Here is a 16858-nt window from a genome sequence, read left to right as displayed (position 1 = left end):
ATCGTATATCAGGCTTAATGTCCAAGTTTGCAATGACAATAATGATATTACACTGCTGAAACAGGATCTAGGAAAGTTGAGCAGATGGGCTGAGAGGTAGTAGTAGTAGTGGCATGTGATGCAAGAAAGCAAGTGTATGAGCTTACGCAGCATCAGCCAAAAAAAAAAAAAAAAAATCACACCACTGCCTCCAAATGCCTGTCCAGTTCCTCCTTAAATTTATTCAACCTATCAACTTCCACAACGACAGATGGAAGTTTGTTCCAGCAATTAGCCACCCGCTGGCTAAAGGCAAATTTCCGCACATCTATTCTACATCTGTCTTTTCTTAATTTGAATTTATGCCCCCTTAGGTTTGTAATCTGAACAAGTGGAAGGATCCCATCAGAATTCAGCGTGCTCAACCCATTCAAGACCTTATATACCTCAATCAGATCACCGCGCAGGGGCCTGGTCTCCAGCCACTGCAATTTGCAGAACTTAAGGTAGCAAATGAAGTTTAACATTGACAAATGTAAAGTACTACATATGGGAAGCAGTAATCCCAGAGTAATGTATCAACTCTGTGGTACCACACTGACAGTGGTAGAGAATGAAAAGGACCTGAGGGTAATTGTGCAGGCAGATATGAAGTTTTCTGAGCAGAGCAGACAGTCTGCAAGAGTAGCTCATGGTGTCTTGTCAATGATATACAGGAATTTTTCTAGCAGGGATAAGGAGGTGATTATCCTCTTGTATAAGGCAATAGTCAGGCCACACCTTGGGTACTGTATACAGGTCTGGAGGCCTCATTTTAAGAAAGATGTAGAGTTGTTGGAATGAGTACAGAGAAGGGCAACAAGATTAATGAATGGAACGAAGGGTTGCTCTTACGAAGAAAGGCTTAAGTTTTGCAAATTACAGTGTCTGGAGACTAGGTGCCTGCTAGGTGATCTGACTGAGGTGTATAAAGCCTTGAATGGTTTGAGCATGCTCAATGCAGTTGGGATTCTTCCTCTTGCTCAGAATAATTGCCTGAGAGGGCATAAATTCAAATTGAGGAAAGACGGTTGTAGGATAGATGTGCGGAAGTTTGTTTTTAGCCAGCGGGTGGTTGACTGCTGGAACAAATTTCCATCTGTCGTTGTAGAAGTTGATAGCTTAAATAAATAGATTCAAGGCAGCACTTGACAAAAATTTGGAGCGAGTGGATGGGTGAAGTAAGGGGGTTTTTTTTTTTTTTTTTTGGCTGATGCTATATAAGCTTGGTTTCTTGTATCATGTGCCTTTCCTAATGCGCTAATGACCGTCTGATCAAGAGGATGAATATCACAGGAAGTATCTGAAGGCATTAACACACTGTTTTGGATGTTCAAGAGCATTATTCAATCCAACAATGCTTTGAATGCTAAATCATTCCTACAGCAATATGCCTAATTGCCAGACCAAAATAAAAAAAAAATTGTTCTAGTAACCCCGGACACTTGAAGTAGATTTCCAAATAACTGGTACCACACTTTTCACCTTTCCCTTCAAAGCTATAGAATATTTTGAATAGCAGGCTAGCATGGGTTTCAGTTTACAGTCACCTGCTGTACTGCTACCAAGCAACAGTGTGAGCATGCCTTTAGGTACTTTGTGCCTGATTGTAACTTTCTCTTCCTTTGCCAAATAGGTTCATATAGGCATTTTATTCCAAAATAATCCTGTATCATCGACATTAAAATTTGGCAAGCAAAATAACTTCCCACTTCAACAATTTTAGTAAATGTTTTCACTAATTCTAGTGCAAACTTGTTTATCAATGTAGCAGATTCTCCAGTCAATATAATATTGTGCAACATAACCTATTCTTGAATATATTGAACCAACCCTTACCTGTATGAAATTCTGGACTATTAGCAGCACTTTCACCCAAAAATTTCTTCCAATCATCACACAAACCCATAAGCCTTATCTTCAATGACTGAAAGACTCACTGGAATTTTTTTTTTTTTATGTTGTTCCTCGAGCCATAATGTTAAAGCTGTTTCCTCAATCACTGCAGCTCAATTTTTGAAATAACCATATTTCAAGCATCTTGTGTACAGTTTTTACTTTTATCCTTTTCTTTTACAAATGGATACGCAGTCAACTAGATACCAAATGTTTCTTCCAATCATTACACAAACCCTTATCTTAAATGACAAAGACTCACTGGAAATCTTTTTTATGCTGGTCCTTGATCCATAATTTTATAAAGATCTGTTTCCTCAATCACTACATTTCACTTTTTGACATAGCCTTATTTCCAACATTTTGTGCATAGTCTTTACTTTTATCTTTTTTATTTACAACTGAATACAGGCACTCCTCTTCTTACGTACAAATGACTTACTCACAGATACAACTCGTAGATATGCACAAAGCTTCTCAAAATTAATAAAAATACTGTATATCGAAAATATCGACAATTTTGAACCATTTGCATGAAGTGCCAAAATCACCCCACTTTAAGATATTAATCCGTTCCAGAGACTCCATCTTATTGTGAAAATATTGTAATATGAAGCCAATAACACATTGTTTTTTGGTAATTCGTTCCACGACTTCGGAAGTTGAAATTTTTTCTATATAACTAAGCTATTTATCTCTCTAAAAGGTCATTTTTATAATGGAAATTGTATTAGTTTTTATATAAATTTATGTCAAGTAAGCACAACACAAAAAAATCACTTCAACCAAGGGATGCTAAAATAAAACACGCAGCCAACATGTTGACAAACGCTGCTATTGGCTGAGAGGGAGAACTACCACACATTGTCTGGTCAAAGACAATCATAAGCCCTGAAATAAGTAGGCACAAGTTAACATGAACATTAGAATCGGCCGCTTTATAGAATCAAATTTCAAAAAACCAATCCAAACCATTAAAATGCAAAAAACCAATCCAAACCATTTATTGTCCTGGAAACTCAAGTTTTTCATCCAGCAAACAGAAAATCGACCATAGAACACATGCAATTTACAGACAGTATAAATGGAGCAATACAGCCTTAGTTGCTGATGCTAATAAAAAAAAAACCCTATTCCAACACTGTTTATTGCTATGTTTCGTTGTAAGAATCAATTTTGAATACCTTCGTGATATTTTTCTAAAGCATATTTCTGGAGGTCACTACCATAAAACAATAAAAACAACTTGCAGTTCCGATTTATTGGGATTTTCTGTTAGTGCAATCTATTATAAACAGGTAGTAAACTTGATCTTATTGCATTTGCATTAATACCGATAGCCAGAATTCTGTGGGTTTTTTACATTATTATGGTGAAATATGTTTCCCCTTCACCAAAATCTTCAATCTTATAAAAAAACATAAATACATTTTCAGAATCTTCTCTTCATTCCTATTTAAGTTTCATAAACTTGTTACTCCGTATCTCACTTGTGCATACTATCGTGTTAGTTGTAATTTGTACGTGTTATTAATTGCTTACCTTTTTTACTATTTTAAATTTTACAACCCAAAAAAACCCCTCTTGTTTATTTTTGTTCTTGTATCTTGTTTATACACTATATTAATATTCATTGTGTTTTTTTCAGCCTCATTTTACTTGATTACAAATTGTAAAATGATGTAAACAATACCATACATACAGTCTGAAGTTTGTTGGGAGTTATAATCTCGGTGAGTTGTATTGTACATGTATTTAGTATCTATAAGATCAAAGTTGGACTTACGTACATGAAAAAACCAACGAAGTACGTTAGTCGAGGAGTGCCTATATACAGTCCACCAAATGAAGTTCTCCAAATGTTCACTATCCAAAAAAATTTTGTCAATTTCAAAATTTACACAGCACTATCACTGCCTTATAAATACTTAGCTTTCAACTAGGCGCCTCCGTAGCCAGGTGGGCAGGAGCAGCAGTGCGTAGCACACGCTTCTTGATTAGACCGGGGTTCGAGCCCGTGACCACCAAATACGGAGGATGCGGAAAGGTCAGGGAATGACCACCGCATATCCCCGGAGCAATATGGCCTTAGTTGCTAATGCTCCTAAAATCCAAATAACAACAACAACAACAACAACAGCTTTCAACTAATATCCAAGTTATTTGAAATTCTTAATAGTATAGATTTCTCTTCATATAAAGACAGAAAATTTAATAAATAAAAATTAAACAGTACTCAATGTATATCCCAAAGCTAAAGTTTATAAACATTACTAACATCTTTAAAATACTTACTTTAAACATGTGGGTGTGATTGACTTTATATGATTTTTATTCCTCAACACAGATATAGATGGCCTTAGAGTAGATCTTCTAACTTGCTCTTTCTTCTTTTCAACTACAATTTTATTATTTTTAGATATTTTTCCAATTTTAATTTTATTGCTATTGCATAAATTCTTTGAAGAACTGTGCCCTGCCAAACACATAGACTGCCTTTGTTTTTGAAATGTCAAAGCAGATCTCTGGTTTCCACATGGTCTGTTAACTATTAAATTTTGTTGCCTCTCTTGTTGGTTCTTCAGTTTTTCTAACCGCATAAGATAGGATTTAGTGGTCCTAGGCATACACACATTACTACGACTTACATGATGAGATGCCATGCTCTTGTCCTGTATATTCTTGCTAGATTTCTGACTAAATAAAAAGCCATATTTAATTAAACATTATCCATATTCCTTATAATAAAATAAGTTACATGGCATTTATAAGAAATAAAAAACTCTTATAACAAATTTGGTAACTTGGAATTACCCGAGTTCTTTTTTGTTCAGTCAAATGCAGTAGAGCGTCGAAAATCCAAACAAGCCAGCATTTATTTTTTTTTATGCTGGTGCCATAAAATAATTACAATAAGTGCTGGTTATTATGCTCATGTTTGCAAATTGAATTTTGATTCTATTAAATAGCAATTTTAATAAGCGAAAATCGGAGGAATATACAAATTTACACTTTTATTACCTTACCAATTAACAAAATTAAATGATATGTGAAAATTGACAAAAAAAAAAAACCTAGATACTGAATCGATAAATGATCAACAAACTGAATGCTTTCCAACTCAACTACTCTTGCTGAGAAGTAGCAAAGAAATGAAGTTCACAAATGGTGCAGCAAAAAATAAGTAAATATTTTTGTTAAAGGCCAATACATATGTGTTATTGTGGATGAAAGTTACATCTGTTTTGTTACCTATGAATAAAAATATGTAAGTACAACTTAGTGATTTTATTTTAAACTTACTAAACTTTCTTTTTTTTTTTTTTTTTAAGCCTTGAGAACAGTATTTTTGATAAGTTCAAAAATCAGAACAAATCGGAATTCCGAACTCACCCCCCCACCCCGGCCCAATTAGTTCAGATTATCAATGCTCTACTGTATTCCAATAATATTCTCTAAAAATTGTTTCTGTAAATATAATCAGAATATTAACCAAAATAATATTACAATCAAAATAATAAAAAAGTTCCTGCACGTCAGGCATAGCCTCTTCAATATTAAAATTAATAAGAAAATAATACTAACTATAAATACTCGGACGGGATGACCGATTCCGCCTGGCACGCTCCCGAGCCATTTCCGGTTCTAGTACAAATGAGGGGAATACCACCCGTGCGCCTGTGGAACCACATGAGCCATGAACTTGAGAAAGGAGGCAGATGCCTCTGAAAGCTTCAGTATCCAGTATTTTGTGTGTTTTAAAGTATTTTAACGTTTTATAATGCTTTTATCTTATTTTATTGTAAATAGTTTTAATTGTAAATAGCTATGTTATGTACATTTATTTTGCAGTATTAAAGGTAAACTATTTTAATACAACACGGTTGATGTATCAATATAATTGCTTGTGAATATAAATAAAAGGATATATTAATTAAATTAACTAAAATCATTATCAGAATACATTTCCTCCTTGTATAAGAAAATAGTGGTATTTTCTTACATAAATTATATAAGAATACCAATATTTTCAAGTATTCAGTGTAGGCAGTAGAAGAGAGCAATGTTTTAAGTTGGATCCAGCAGATTAACTAAAATGGATTAAGAGCTGGTGTCTAGTAGACAAATTTTTTGTTCACATTTGTTTAAATTTAATTTCTATAAATTTTAAATCTTTTTTCAGTAATTTTGTAAATTTTCTTTCAGTAATTCTACAAAGTTACATTCTCCCCGATAACTTTAGTAGCTTAATTTTAATTTCACTAGTCAATAGTTTCATAACAGTTTAATTTCTGTAACACTTTATTAATTTAAATTCAGTTGTATATTGTAAATTTATATTTTGTAATCTTTCTTGTTTAAAGTTTATCTAAATAATGATTGTTACAAGATCCACTTTAATACATCATCCGAGGATATCATGACCTGGCTGCTGGCAGTTCCAGTGTGAGTTTTGAGTTTGTCTTGTATAGCCTGTGGCATATATTCTAAGGTCAGCTTGGGACAAACCAAGCTCAAATAATTATTCCTTTCTTTGAACCTGATATAAGGAGTGTATCAATCTCAAGTTAATACTAGATGCATTACTAGAAGAATTTGAGTCACTGAAGAAACAAGTGCTTTCCTTACAAACAAATGTAACTAGGAGCTTGTCAAAGACTCAAGTATCTTGTGACTTGCCAAGTGATGCACCCACAATTCAGATCCCAGAACAGAATAGTCAAATATATATTGCTCTGGTTAAAGAAGATTTAGTTTTGTTGGGAAAATCTATTGTCAGGGAATGGGTAACTTTTTTGGCAATAGAAGATAGGTGGACTAGAACCAGGGTGTGGCTGCTGGGAAACAGACAATATTACCAACAGATTGTCAGATTTTAGGGGGAGGGGAGAAAGCATTATTCATGTGAGGACTTAATGATATCAAACTAACATGACCTGATGATTTGTTGGATAAATATAGGACCATGCTAAAAAACAGACGAGTTAGGTCAGAATATGTACATGTCTTCAATTCTGCACAGATACAATAGAAGAGATTATATGCTGCAAGCCTTGTGGATTAACTCAAGACTTGAGTCACTCCACAAAGCTTCTGCTGGGAAATTTTTACCAGTGTGGCCTACATTTGTATGTAAAGGGTATCTTTGTAGATATGGTATTCATTTGAACAAAGGTGAAGTAAGGGTTTTTACCAGTATCACTGAGGGTCAATGTTCCCTTTAAGCTGTTTTTGAATTTGCACGTACACAGGTTTTGAAATCAGTGCAGACAGGAAATTGAACTGCACACAAAAAATTAAATTCCAAAAAAAAAATATGATAATAATAAAACAAACATGGTCAGGTCGTCCAAGAAATTTATACACTGTACAGACTGTAGTTATATTTATTTGCATTATAAATTGCATAACATAAGAATAAAACAATATTCGTGTCAATTTCTTGTTCATCTTCATCAAAAAACAAAATAGCTCATTTTCTGTTAAAACATGCAAAGACAACAGTAGCTATGAGAATGACTATATTAACAAAAAAATTTCAGGTTTACAATTTTACATACACTCAATTCAGTGCACACAGGTATTTATCACTAGGAAAAACATTATACAACTTGAACTTTTTGCACACACACAAGCCATTTAAAAATTTGAGGGAACATTGCTGAGGATACCTTAAGAGTATCTTCAGCAATGTTCAGAGTATCCTCTGTAATACTTATCCTTAAGAGTATCCTCAGCAATACTTAAAGCACATATGGGCAACCCCCCAGTCCTCTACTTCTTTTGACCCGGCCCTAATCTATTTCAACGAAGTTTGTCTGATTCATAGTGGGAGAAAACATGGTGTGTTCTACTAACTCACATTAAGCTGATGTCATATGACTTGCGCAAAACACACCATGTTTTCTCCCACCAAGGTCTCTTTCTCACTTGAACTAGCGGCGTGTGTGAACGTGTTATAACGTGTCAGTTCGGTGCCTACGTTGATGTTGTGTTCTGTTCGGTGCCCGTGTTGATGTTGTGTTCTGTTCGGTGCCTGTGTTGATGTTGTGTTCTGTTCAGTGCCTGCGGTGTAGAAGACAGTTTGTTTGACAGTTCTGAATATCGCTTATAAATTTGGGACAATGTCAGGAGTTATGTCAAAAAAAAAAAAAAAAGTAGATGCAGAGAGAATCGTCAATTTCAAGACAAATGGACAGAGGATTATTATTTTATTCTGAATAAAGGATTTCCTGTATTCCTGCTGTGCAAGGAATCCGTATCTGTCAACAAAGAATACAACTTGAAGAGACACTTTACTTCGAGACATGTGGATCGCCAAAAAATTGATGGACAACTACGAAAAAGATGAAATACAGAAGTTTAAAAAGAACTTGGATACCCAGCAGCAAATGTTCAACAAGCAAAGAACGCAGCACCAAAGCATTGTCAAAGCCAGCTTTGTGGTAAGCAAAAAAAAAAAAAAAACGCTAAGCATTTTAAGTCATTTGGTGAAGGAGAATTTATCAAAGAATGTCTGCCAGATGTTTCAAGTATAATATGTCCGAAAAGAAAAAGACATCGAGAATATTCGTTTGCCGAGACGTACTGTTGTCCAACGGACAGAAATTATGGCTGATGATATCAAAAAAAGTTTAAAAGAGAAGATTGCTAGATTGAAAGCATTTTCAATTGCTTTCAATGACAGCACCGATGCCTCCGATACAGCACAACTAGCAATATTTCTTAGAGGAGTTGATGCGGATTTCAACATCACAGAAGAATTATTGCCACTTCAGCCATTAAAAGGAACAACTACCAGTGGATATATATTCAAAACAGTCAACACAGTCCGAGAGATCTGGGCTTAAATGGAGTTCACTATCTGGCACATGCACTGATGGAGCCCCTGCAATGGTTGGTGCATGGAAGAGATTTATTGGAATAGTTCATGAAAGAGCAATAGAACTACAGATCCATCAGGAAAATTTAACAAATTTTCACTGCATTATCCACCAACAAAATCTGTGTGCAAAATCGATTAAATTCACAAATGTTATGGAAGTTTTAGTAGCCAGTATTAACTTTATTAAGTCACGTGCCCTTAATCACCGCCAATTTAAGGAGTATTTGGCAGACCTATTTTCAGATTATGAAGATGTGTCTTATTATTGTGAAGTGAGGTGGTTGAGTAAAGGTAAAATATTAAAACGATTTTATGATCTGAGACAAGACATTGCAGATTTTATGGACATAAAAGGAAACACAATTAACCAAGTAAAAGATGATGAGTGGGTGTGTGATTTAGCATTTCTTGTAGATGTCACCGGATACCTAAACGAAATGAATCTAAAATTGCAAAAACAAGGACAATTGGTTCCTGAACTGCATGGACATGTCAAAGCTTTTTGTAATAAACTAAGATTGTTGGAAAGTCAGATAAGAGCTAAAAATTGTTATCATTTTCCTACTCTAACAACTCATAAAAATATCCCTTATAATTGTTATGGAGAAGAACTGAAGGAATAAAGCAACTTGATACAAGGTTTGCCAACGTCCAAAACAAAGACTCCACATTCGCTATATTTGCTCGTCCGATGGATGCTGATGTAAATAATATACCAGAAAACTTACAGATGGAACTTATTGAGCTTCAGGCAGATTTAGTGCTAAAATCACAATTTAACAACATTGCTTTGACGGATTTTTATAAATTTTATTTGGTGGAAGAAAAATATACAAATTTACGCACCTTTTCAAGAAAAATTATTTGTCTTTTCAGCAGCACATATATGTGTGAGCAGTTTTTTTCGAGGATGAAATACAATAAATCAAAAATTCGGACAAGAATAACAGACGAAAACCTCGAAAATTCTATGCAATTATCCTTAAGTAATATTAACGTCAATATTGATGAGTCTCATAGTTCAAGTACAAGGCCAATCTTCACATTAAATTGCTATGTCGTTCATTATATTATAAAATTTATGTAGAGCTTTATACCAAAGCATTATATTATAAATAAATTAAATATGAAGTAGCAACTTGTTTTAATTCATTTAATATTAATTTATTTTATTTAATAATTTGGTCCAGCCCTTGACTTGGAGACAGAACGATAATTTGGCCACCGAACTAGGAACGGTTGCCCTTGCCTGACTTAAAGTCTCAGTATATAGACATGCATTTATCTCATGATATGGGTTAAAACAATGCCCCATATTTTTGTTGTCATAACAGCCAATGTTGGCAAGATGTTCCAAGGGTGGCAACATTTCAAATGAGCGAGAAGATAAAACCTTAGAAAATAAGCCAAATACTACATGGGATGTAGTATTTGGCTTATTTTCCACTGTAGTTTACCACAAGGGTGGTAAACTACAGTGGAAAACTTGGTCTGAAATGTGTCTGTGATAATGTCAGGAATGTTGCCAATAAAACAGAAGAATTTGAACTGCCTGTTAGGACAACTAATGGTGACATAATAGGCAAGCGTAGTGTTACCTAGAAATTGGGAATGATACATTTCACTTTGTATGTACAATATATTCAGGAAGGATAGGGAAGATAGGAGGTGCTGGATTCATACTTCTAATTAAAAGAGGCACAAGGGCAAAAAGAGATTTTGCCATGTCAGAAAGTAACATCAGCAGAGAATCTGTGTGATGTGAGTTAGCTGAAAGCAAAATTACACTTATAAGCCAAAACATTACAACCATCTGTCTCCACAACTGAACACATCCACAGCAAATAGCTGCAATGTCACCAGGGCAACATATATAGCAATGTCACCAGGGCAACATATACAGCAATGCCACATGTAGTATCTGTCAGTTTGTCAGTACAAAGCCCATACAATAGGGAAAGGAAAGAATCTAACAGAGTTTAAACAAGGGAATGATTTATGGTACTAGGAAGGTGGTGACCAGCATCTCAGCAACCACAGGAATTTTCAGGTGTTCAAGGGCTTTCACAGTGAAAATGTAGCAGGAATGGTCTGAAGATGGACACACAACCACCCAATATACTAGGATGGGAAGACCACCAATGGTTGCAAGTCTACGTGAGTGGCAGTTGGCACATACTGTCCAAACAACCCACTGGACCCTCTTGCGGAGATGCCTACGAAGCAGGAAACCTTTTTGTGCAATTGTGTTAACTGTTGTTGACACCTATGCCTAGAGTGGAATGGGAGTACCATTCCTGGACTTTGGATGACTAGTAGAGTCACCTGGTCTGATGAATCAAAGTTTCAATTACATCATGCTGATGGATGGGTGCATATTCAACAGCAATTAAGCAAGCTGGTGAAAAACTGCAACCAGACTGCACAGCTCAATGAAAACAGGCCAGCCCCCAGTGGCATCATAGCTTGGGGGATGTTCATTTAATTATTACTTAAAATAGGTAACAAATATATATATACACAGTGGCTTTTTTTTTGGACAGTGCACAATACAGCGTACCAGCACCTTTATTAATAGTGACGTATGGCATTTGGATGCAGTGCACTTCGAAATTTGTTGTAATATTCAGTTAATTTTTTTCACATGTTTACCTACTATTCAAATAAGCTTAAAATTATTTAACTAAATTTGCATTTTTTTTTTTTTTTAATGTCTATTCTTAAGATATTTTCTATATAAAACTGTATAACCATTTTTGTAATTCTAAATTACTCATTCAGTCGTCTGTTTAATGAAGTCCTTTTATAGCGAATTATTTTGAATTCTCCTTGGCAGTTACATCTAAAATAGTTTCCGTTGAGCAAAGAAAATTTTCATATAGCGCAACGGATTAGGAGAGAATTGACTCGGTATGCACTGTTCGCATTTCTGGCCTTCGGGCAATTAGTGCTGCTGCACGAATTAAGAGAGCTAAATTACCATTCTAAAACTTAGTGGTACCTGGTAAAACCTATCTGACCACCTGTCCCACATACGCGCTGGTCAAGAGTGAGCAGATCAAGGTGTATTCCCAATGGGCTTTGGCCCACTTTCTACTGCAGTGGTGTCCAACCTTTTCCCAGTACAGGGGCCATATTGAAAAAAATTCAAAGTTAAATTTCCTTAGTGAGTTACATTTTTCATATCTTGTTGCGCGTAAAAGTAAAATTGAAAATATTCGAAAATTTTATTAAGTACAATACACAATTACATTTACTGAACAAAACATTTAATGAGAATTTTTTTGATAATTAGCAAAATTTAAAATGCTGTTTTAGTTCACTTTCCTCATGGGCCATAGGTTGGACACCTCTGTGAATCAATTGTAAGCACCCTGTTCAAGAATTAGAAAAGTGATTTTCCTTTAACCCCCACAAATAATCATCTGTTGTTTCGCAGAAGTGCATTATCCACATTTTTCCGTAAATTTTCCCCATCTCTGTTTACATGGTCACAGTACCTGAATATCTGAATGACACTGACATTTTGGACAGTTTCAAAAAAAATAAAAGAAAAAATTCAAATTTAAGAACTAGTGACAATACCGATGATGAGAGAAGGAAAACGAGGACAATGAAGATATTAATTCTTCTAAACACGAATTGTTGACATTTGGTGAAAATGAAGTTAGAAATTGCCAATCAGGTTACAGTTAAACGAAAGAGATGCAATTCGTGGATACCTAATTGATAAGAAGGTTTCGGAAGAATTGAAGCATTTGACGAGCGCTCTGAGTGCGATACCAATTTCATCGAGTGAACATGAATTTTCACAAGTGAATCTGATCGCCAGCCCAACCAACACCTCATTGATGACAAAAAATGTTTCTTCACTATTGTTTCTTAAAATTGTAGGCCAACTGCTGACCCACTTCGATCCAGCAAAATATGTCGATTCACGGCTGCTTTGGAAACGGCATTCAGCAACCGACACACAAAGAGGAAGAAAAGAAGTCAGTAGGGTGTCGGATGAGAACTTAATAAAAATTTAGAATATTCTACAAAAAATTTATTATAAAATTATTTTTACTTATGTTATTATTTTTTTACTTATTTTACTCACATTTTACTTATTTTTTATATACTTGAATAAATAAATTTATGCTTAATAAACTGTGTTAATATACTCAATTTGTTGTTCTTATTCCAAAAACATTACTACTAAAGTAACAATATCAGGAAAAAATATTTTTACAGTACTTTTCATATCCTTTTAATTTTCAATTTTTCCTGATAGCAAAGAATGAGTACCAGCATCTACGTTTTTACAAAAAAAGCACTCTGTGTGTGTGTGTGTGTGTGTGTGTGTGTGTGTGTGTGTGTGTGTGTGTGTGTGTGTGTGTGTGTGTGTGTGTGTGTGTGTGTGTGCGCGTGTGTGTGTGTGTGTGTGTGTTCAAAGGAATTATTTGCTTAAGTAATTTTTTTTAAATAAAAATATTTATTCGAAAATACTTGCCTATCTTGTGCTGGCTGCAAAGATAGAGCTAGTAAGTATATATTTAGTATTGATTGAAAAGGACTTTTCACTGTCCTTCCCCTAAAATCCTTCAACACTCTGAGCTATTAGTGCAATACAGAGCAGCAGTGTCTATTGCTATCCTAAGTACTTTCCTAACTTTTCTTTCCAGTAGCTGTATAGCCAGACATGGACTGCTTATGGAAACAACATACATCTAGATCAATCACTATTAAATCAACAATAATCTGTTTATTTATATATATATCAGTGTCGATGGGATTCTTCCTCAGAATAATCACCTGAGAGGGCTTAAATTCAAATGAGGAAAGACAGATGTAGGATAGATGTGCAGAAATTTGCCTTTAAATAGCGGGTAGTTGGTTGGTGAAACAGACTTCCATCCCTTGTTGTGGAAGTTGATAGCCTAAATACATTTAAGGCTCAGCTGGACAGGTATTTCAAATGAACGGAGGGGTGAAATGGGAGTGGGTTTTTTTTTTTTTTTTTTTGGCTGATGCTGCATAAGCTTGCTTTCTTGCATCATATGCTTCTACTAATGCTAATGCTAAATGCAAAGTACTGCTTATGGGTAGAAGTAACCCCAGAGGAACGTACCAATTGTGTGGTACTACACTTAAGGTGGCAGAAAATGAAAAAGACCTGGGAGTAATTGTGCAGTCAGATATGAAGTTTTCTGAGCAATGCAGACAGGCTGCAGGGCAGGTCATAGGGTTTTGTCAATGACCTGCAGGAATTTTGCTAGCAGGGAGAAGGAAGTGATTGTCCCTCTGTACAAGGCAATGGTCAGGCCATGTCTTGAGTACTGCGTACATGTCTGGAGGCCTCATTTTAGGAAGGATGTAGATTTGCTTGAGCGTGTAAGAGAAGGGCAACAAGATTGGTGAGGGGAATGAAGGGATCCTTTTACCAAGAGAGGATTGAGTTCTGCAAATTGCAGCGGTTGGAGACTAGGCACCTGCGAGGTAATCTGATTGAGGTGTATAAGGCCTTGAATGGGTTGAGCACGCTGAATTCTGATGGGATTCTTCCACTTGTTCAGATTACGAACCTAAGAGGGCATAAATTCAAATTGAGAAAAGACAGATGTAGAATAGATGTGCGGAAATTTGCCTTTAGCCAGCGGGCGGTTAATTGCTGGAGCAAACTTCCATCTGTCATTGTGGAAGTTGATAGGTTAAATAAATTTAAGGAGGAACTGGACAAACATTTAGTGAGAATGGTTGTGTGAATTTTTTTTTTTTGGCTGATGCTGCATAAGCTCATACACTTGCATCACATGCCACTATTACTACTACTACAACATTCCTGACTTTCTTGTCAATATCTTGTGGACCAACAAAAAAACATTTGGACAAAATGGGATATTCAATATGCATATTCACAATATACATGTCAGTGGAAAATCTTCACACCATTCAACAATCCCATTTCCAGGTGAGGTTTAGCGTCAATATGTGGGCTGGCACTGTGGGAGATAACTTTATTCATCATGAGTTCCAGGCCCACCTAAACCCAAATCATTACTCACAGTTTCTGCAGAGAACATTGTCAATGCTTCTGGATAATGTTCCTTTAACTGTACACGTCAATACGTGTTCCAGCACAATGGAGCACCTCCACATTTTGGATAACTAGTAAGAACATTCTTAAATTATCATTAACAGAAATCACTGGCTGCAAAGGTCCCATTTCTTGGTTGCCACTCTCCTGACCTTACATTGGATTTTTATGTGTGGCTTCACATGAAGCAAATTGTTTACACCACAGAGGTTAACAATCAAGATGACTTGTTGAATCACATCCACGAAGCTGCCACTGCCAAATAAAAACAACATAGTGCCGCTACTCACATATGTATAGTATTCCTTCTCATGCTGTTTGAAACTTATCTCCTGTCACACGGCACTCATTTCAAACATCTTTTGTGATATTTCTTTTGAACATGCTTCAGTGTAACTGCAGTACTAATAAAATTCAATTGCTCCTGCTGTACAATGTTAATGAGTTCTATTGAATTCACAGCTAAATTTTAATCAACAAACATTTATTGTTCTGGACTTACTGATAATCCACATACAGTACAAGTAACATTATTCGGATACAGTAGTGCTCAAAAAAATTGCATCACTTGCAAAATTCACCAAATTATCATGTGTTTTGTAATAGCAATACCCTATTGCATCATCCAGCTCTATCAAGTTCTCTTAGACGATGTCACATGCCATACATGACTGCACCACCCTTGGCAGTATAAATATGTTATTTGTTGTTATTGTTATTTGGTTTTTAGGAGCATTAGCAACTAAGGCCATATTGCTCCGGGATATGCGGTGGTCATTCCCTGACCTTTCCGCATCCTCCGTATTTGGTGGTGACGGGCTCGAACCCCGGTCTAATCAAGAAGCGTGTGCCACGCACTGCTGCTCCTTCCCACCTGGCTACGGAGGCGCCGCAGTATAAATACAGTGCATACGGCATGAGTCCAGTATTCTGTGCTATTACAGTGGCTATTTTCACAATTAGCACAACATAAGAAGAGTATTGCTGCTCCATTGAATGCAGAAGGACATTCTGTGCATGAAATAGCTAAAAGGATTCATTGTAACAGCCAACAGTGGCATGTTTTTTATGAAAATTATCAGAAATTGGCAGTCTAAACAGAAACCAGGAATATCTTCTACCATGCAGAACAGATTCCTGGTCCGCTTGTGTGTCCAAAACAGAAGATCCTCATCGACAGATCTCAAAACAGTATGGGAGATTAGAGTAAAGGTGAGTACTATTACAGCCCTTTTCTCATCGAGATTAGTAACACATCCACCCAAAAAAAGACCACTTTTGACATAAAAAATGAAAGCTTAGCATCTAAAGTGGGCAAAAGAACATACTAGTTGGTCTGAGGATCAATGGAAATGTGTTGTTTTCTCTGATAAATCAAAATTCAACTTGCATGGTTCAGATAGCCAGCAGAACAAAGAGGACAAAAGTTTCAGCTTGACTGTATAGTCTCCACAGTGAAATATATTCTTCATCTCAAATGATATAGGGCTGATTTTCACAGAGAGAAGTTGGTCATCTTGAATTTGTGGAGGTATAATAAATTTTGAAGTGTACTACGACATTCTTGAGACAAAATTACTTCTCACAACAGAGAATACTATAGAAGGAAGGCAAAAATGCAAATTCTAATGTCAGCAGAAGTAAATATTGATACGTGGTTAGGTAATTCATGGGACTACACCCAACCATGTATCAGGAACTGCATTTCTATACTTGTCCATAACAGTAGAAAGAATGTGAAATAAAGCCAAAAAGCAAAAGGAAAAGATTAGCATTCTTTTACAAGAATGCTAATCAAGGTAGTCTCAATGCAGTGTCAATAGTATGAAAAATATTAAGGTAAAAATAAGGATTAAGGCTAAAAAAAATTGTACATATACAGTAGGCCCTCGATTTAACAGACTTCAGATATACGGACAAAAAATTTCTTTCCTAAAGGGAAAAAAGGAACCTATTTTTATATCTGATAGTGTCACACA

The 16858-nt window shown here is 35.6% G+C and overlaps 1 protein-coding gene across 1 annotated transcript in view; it reads right to left on the bottom strand.

Annotated features, from left to right (window-relative positions):
• Window positions 1–16858, bottom strand: part of LOC150080655 (uncharacterized) — a 175048-nt gene that overhangs the window by 115252 nt on the left and 42938 nt on the right. Inside the window, exon 3 of the mRNA XM_090380774.1 lies at window positions 4210–4611. Within this exon, the coding sequence (XP_090236900.1) occupies window positions 4210–4611 (402 nt within the window). The remainder of the gene's footprint in view (window positions 1–4209; window positions 4612–16858) is intronic.

This window comes from Mastigoproctus giganteus, chromosome 9 (assembly GCF_048544385.1).
Source record: "Mastigoproctus giganteus isolate SK-2022 chromosome 9, ASM4854438v1, whole genome shotgun sequence".
NCBI lineage: Eukaryota > Metazoa > Arthropoda > Arachnida > Uropygi > Thelyphonidae > Mastigoproctus > Mastigoproctus giganteus.
This window is presented reverse-complemented; position numbering and strand designations above follow the sequence as displayed.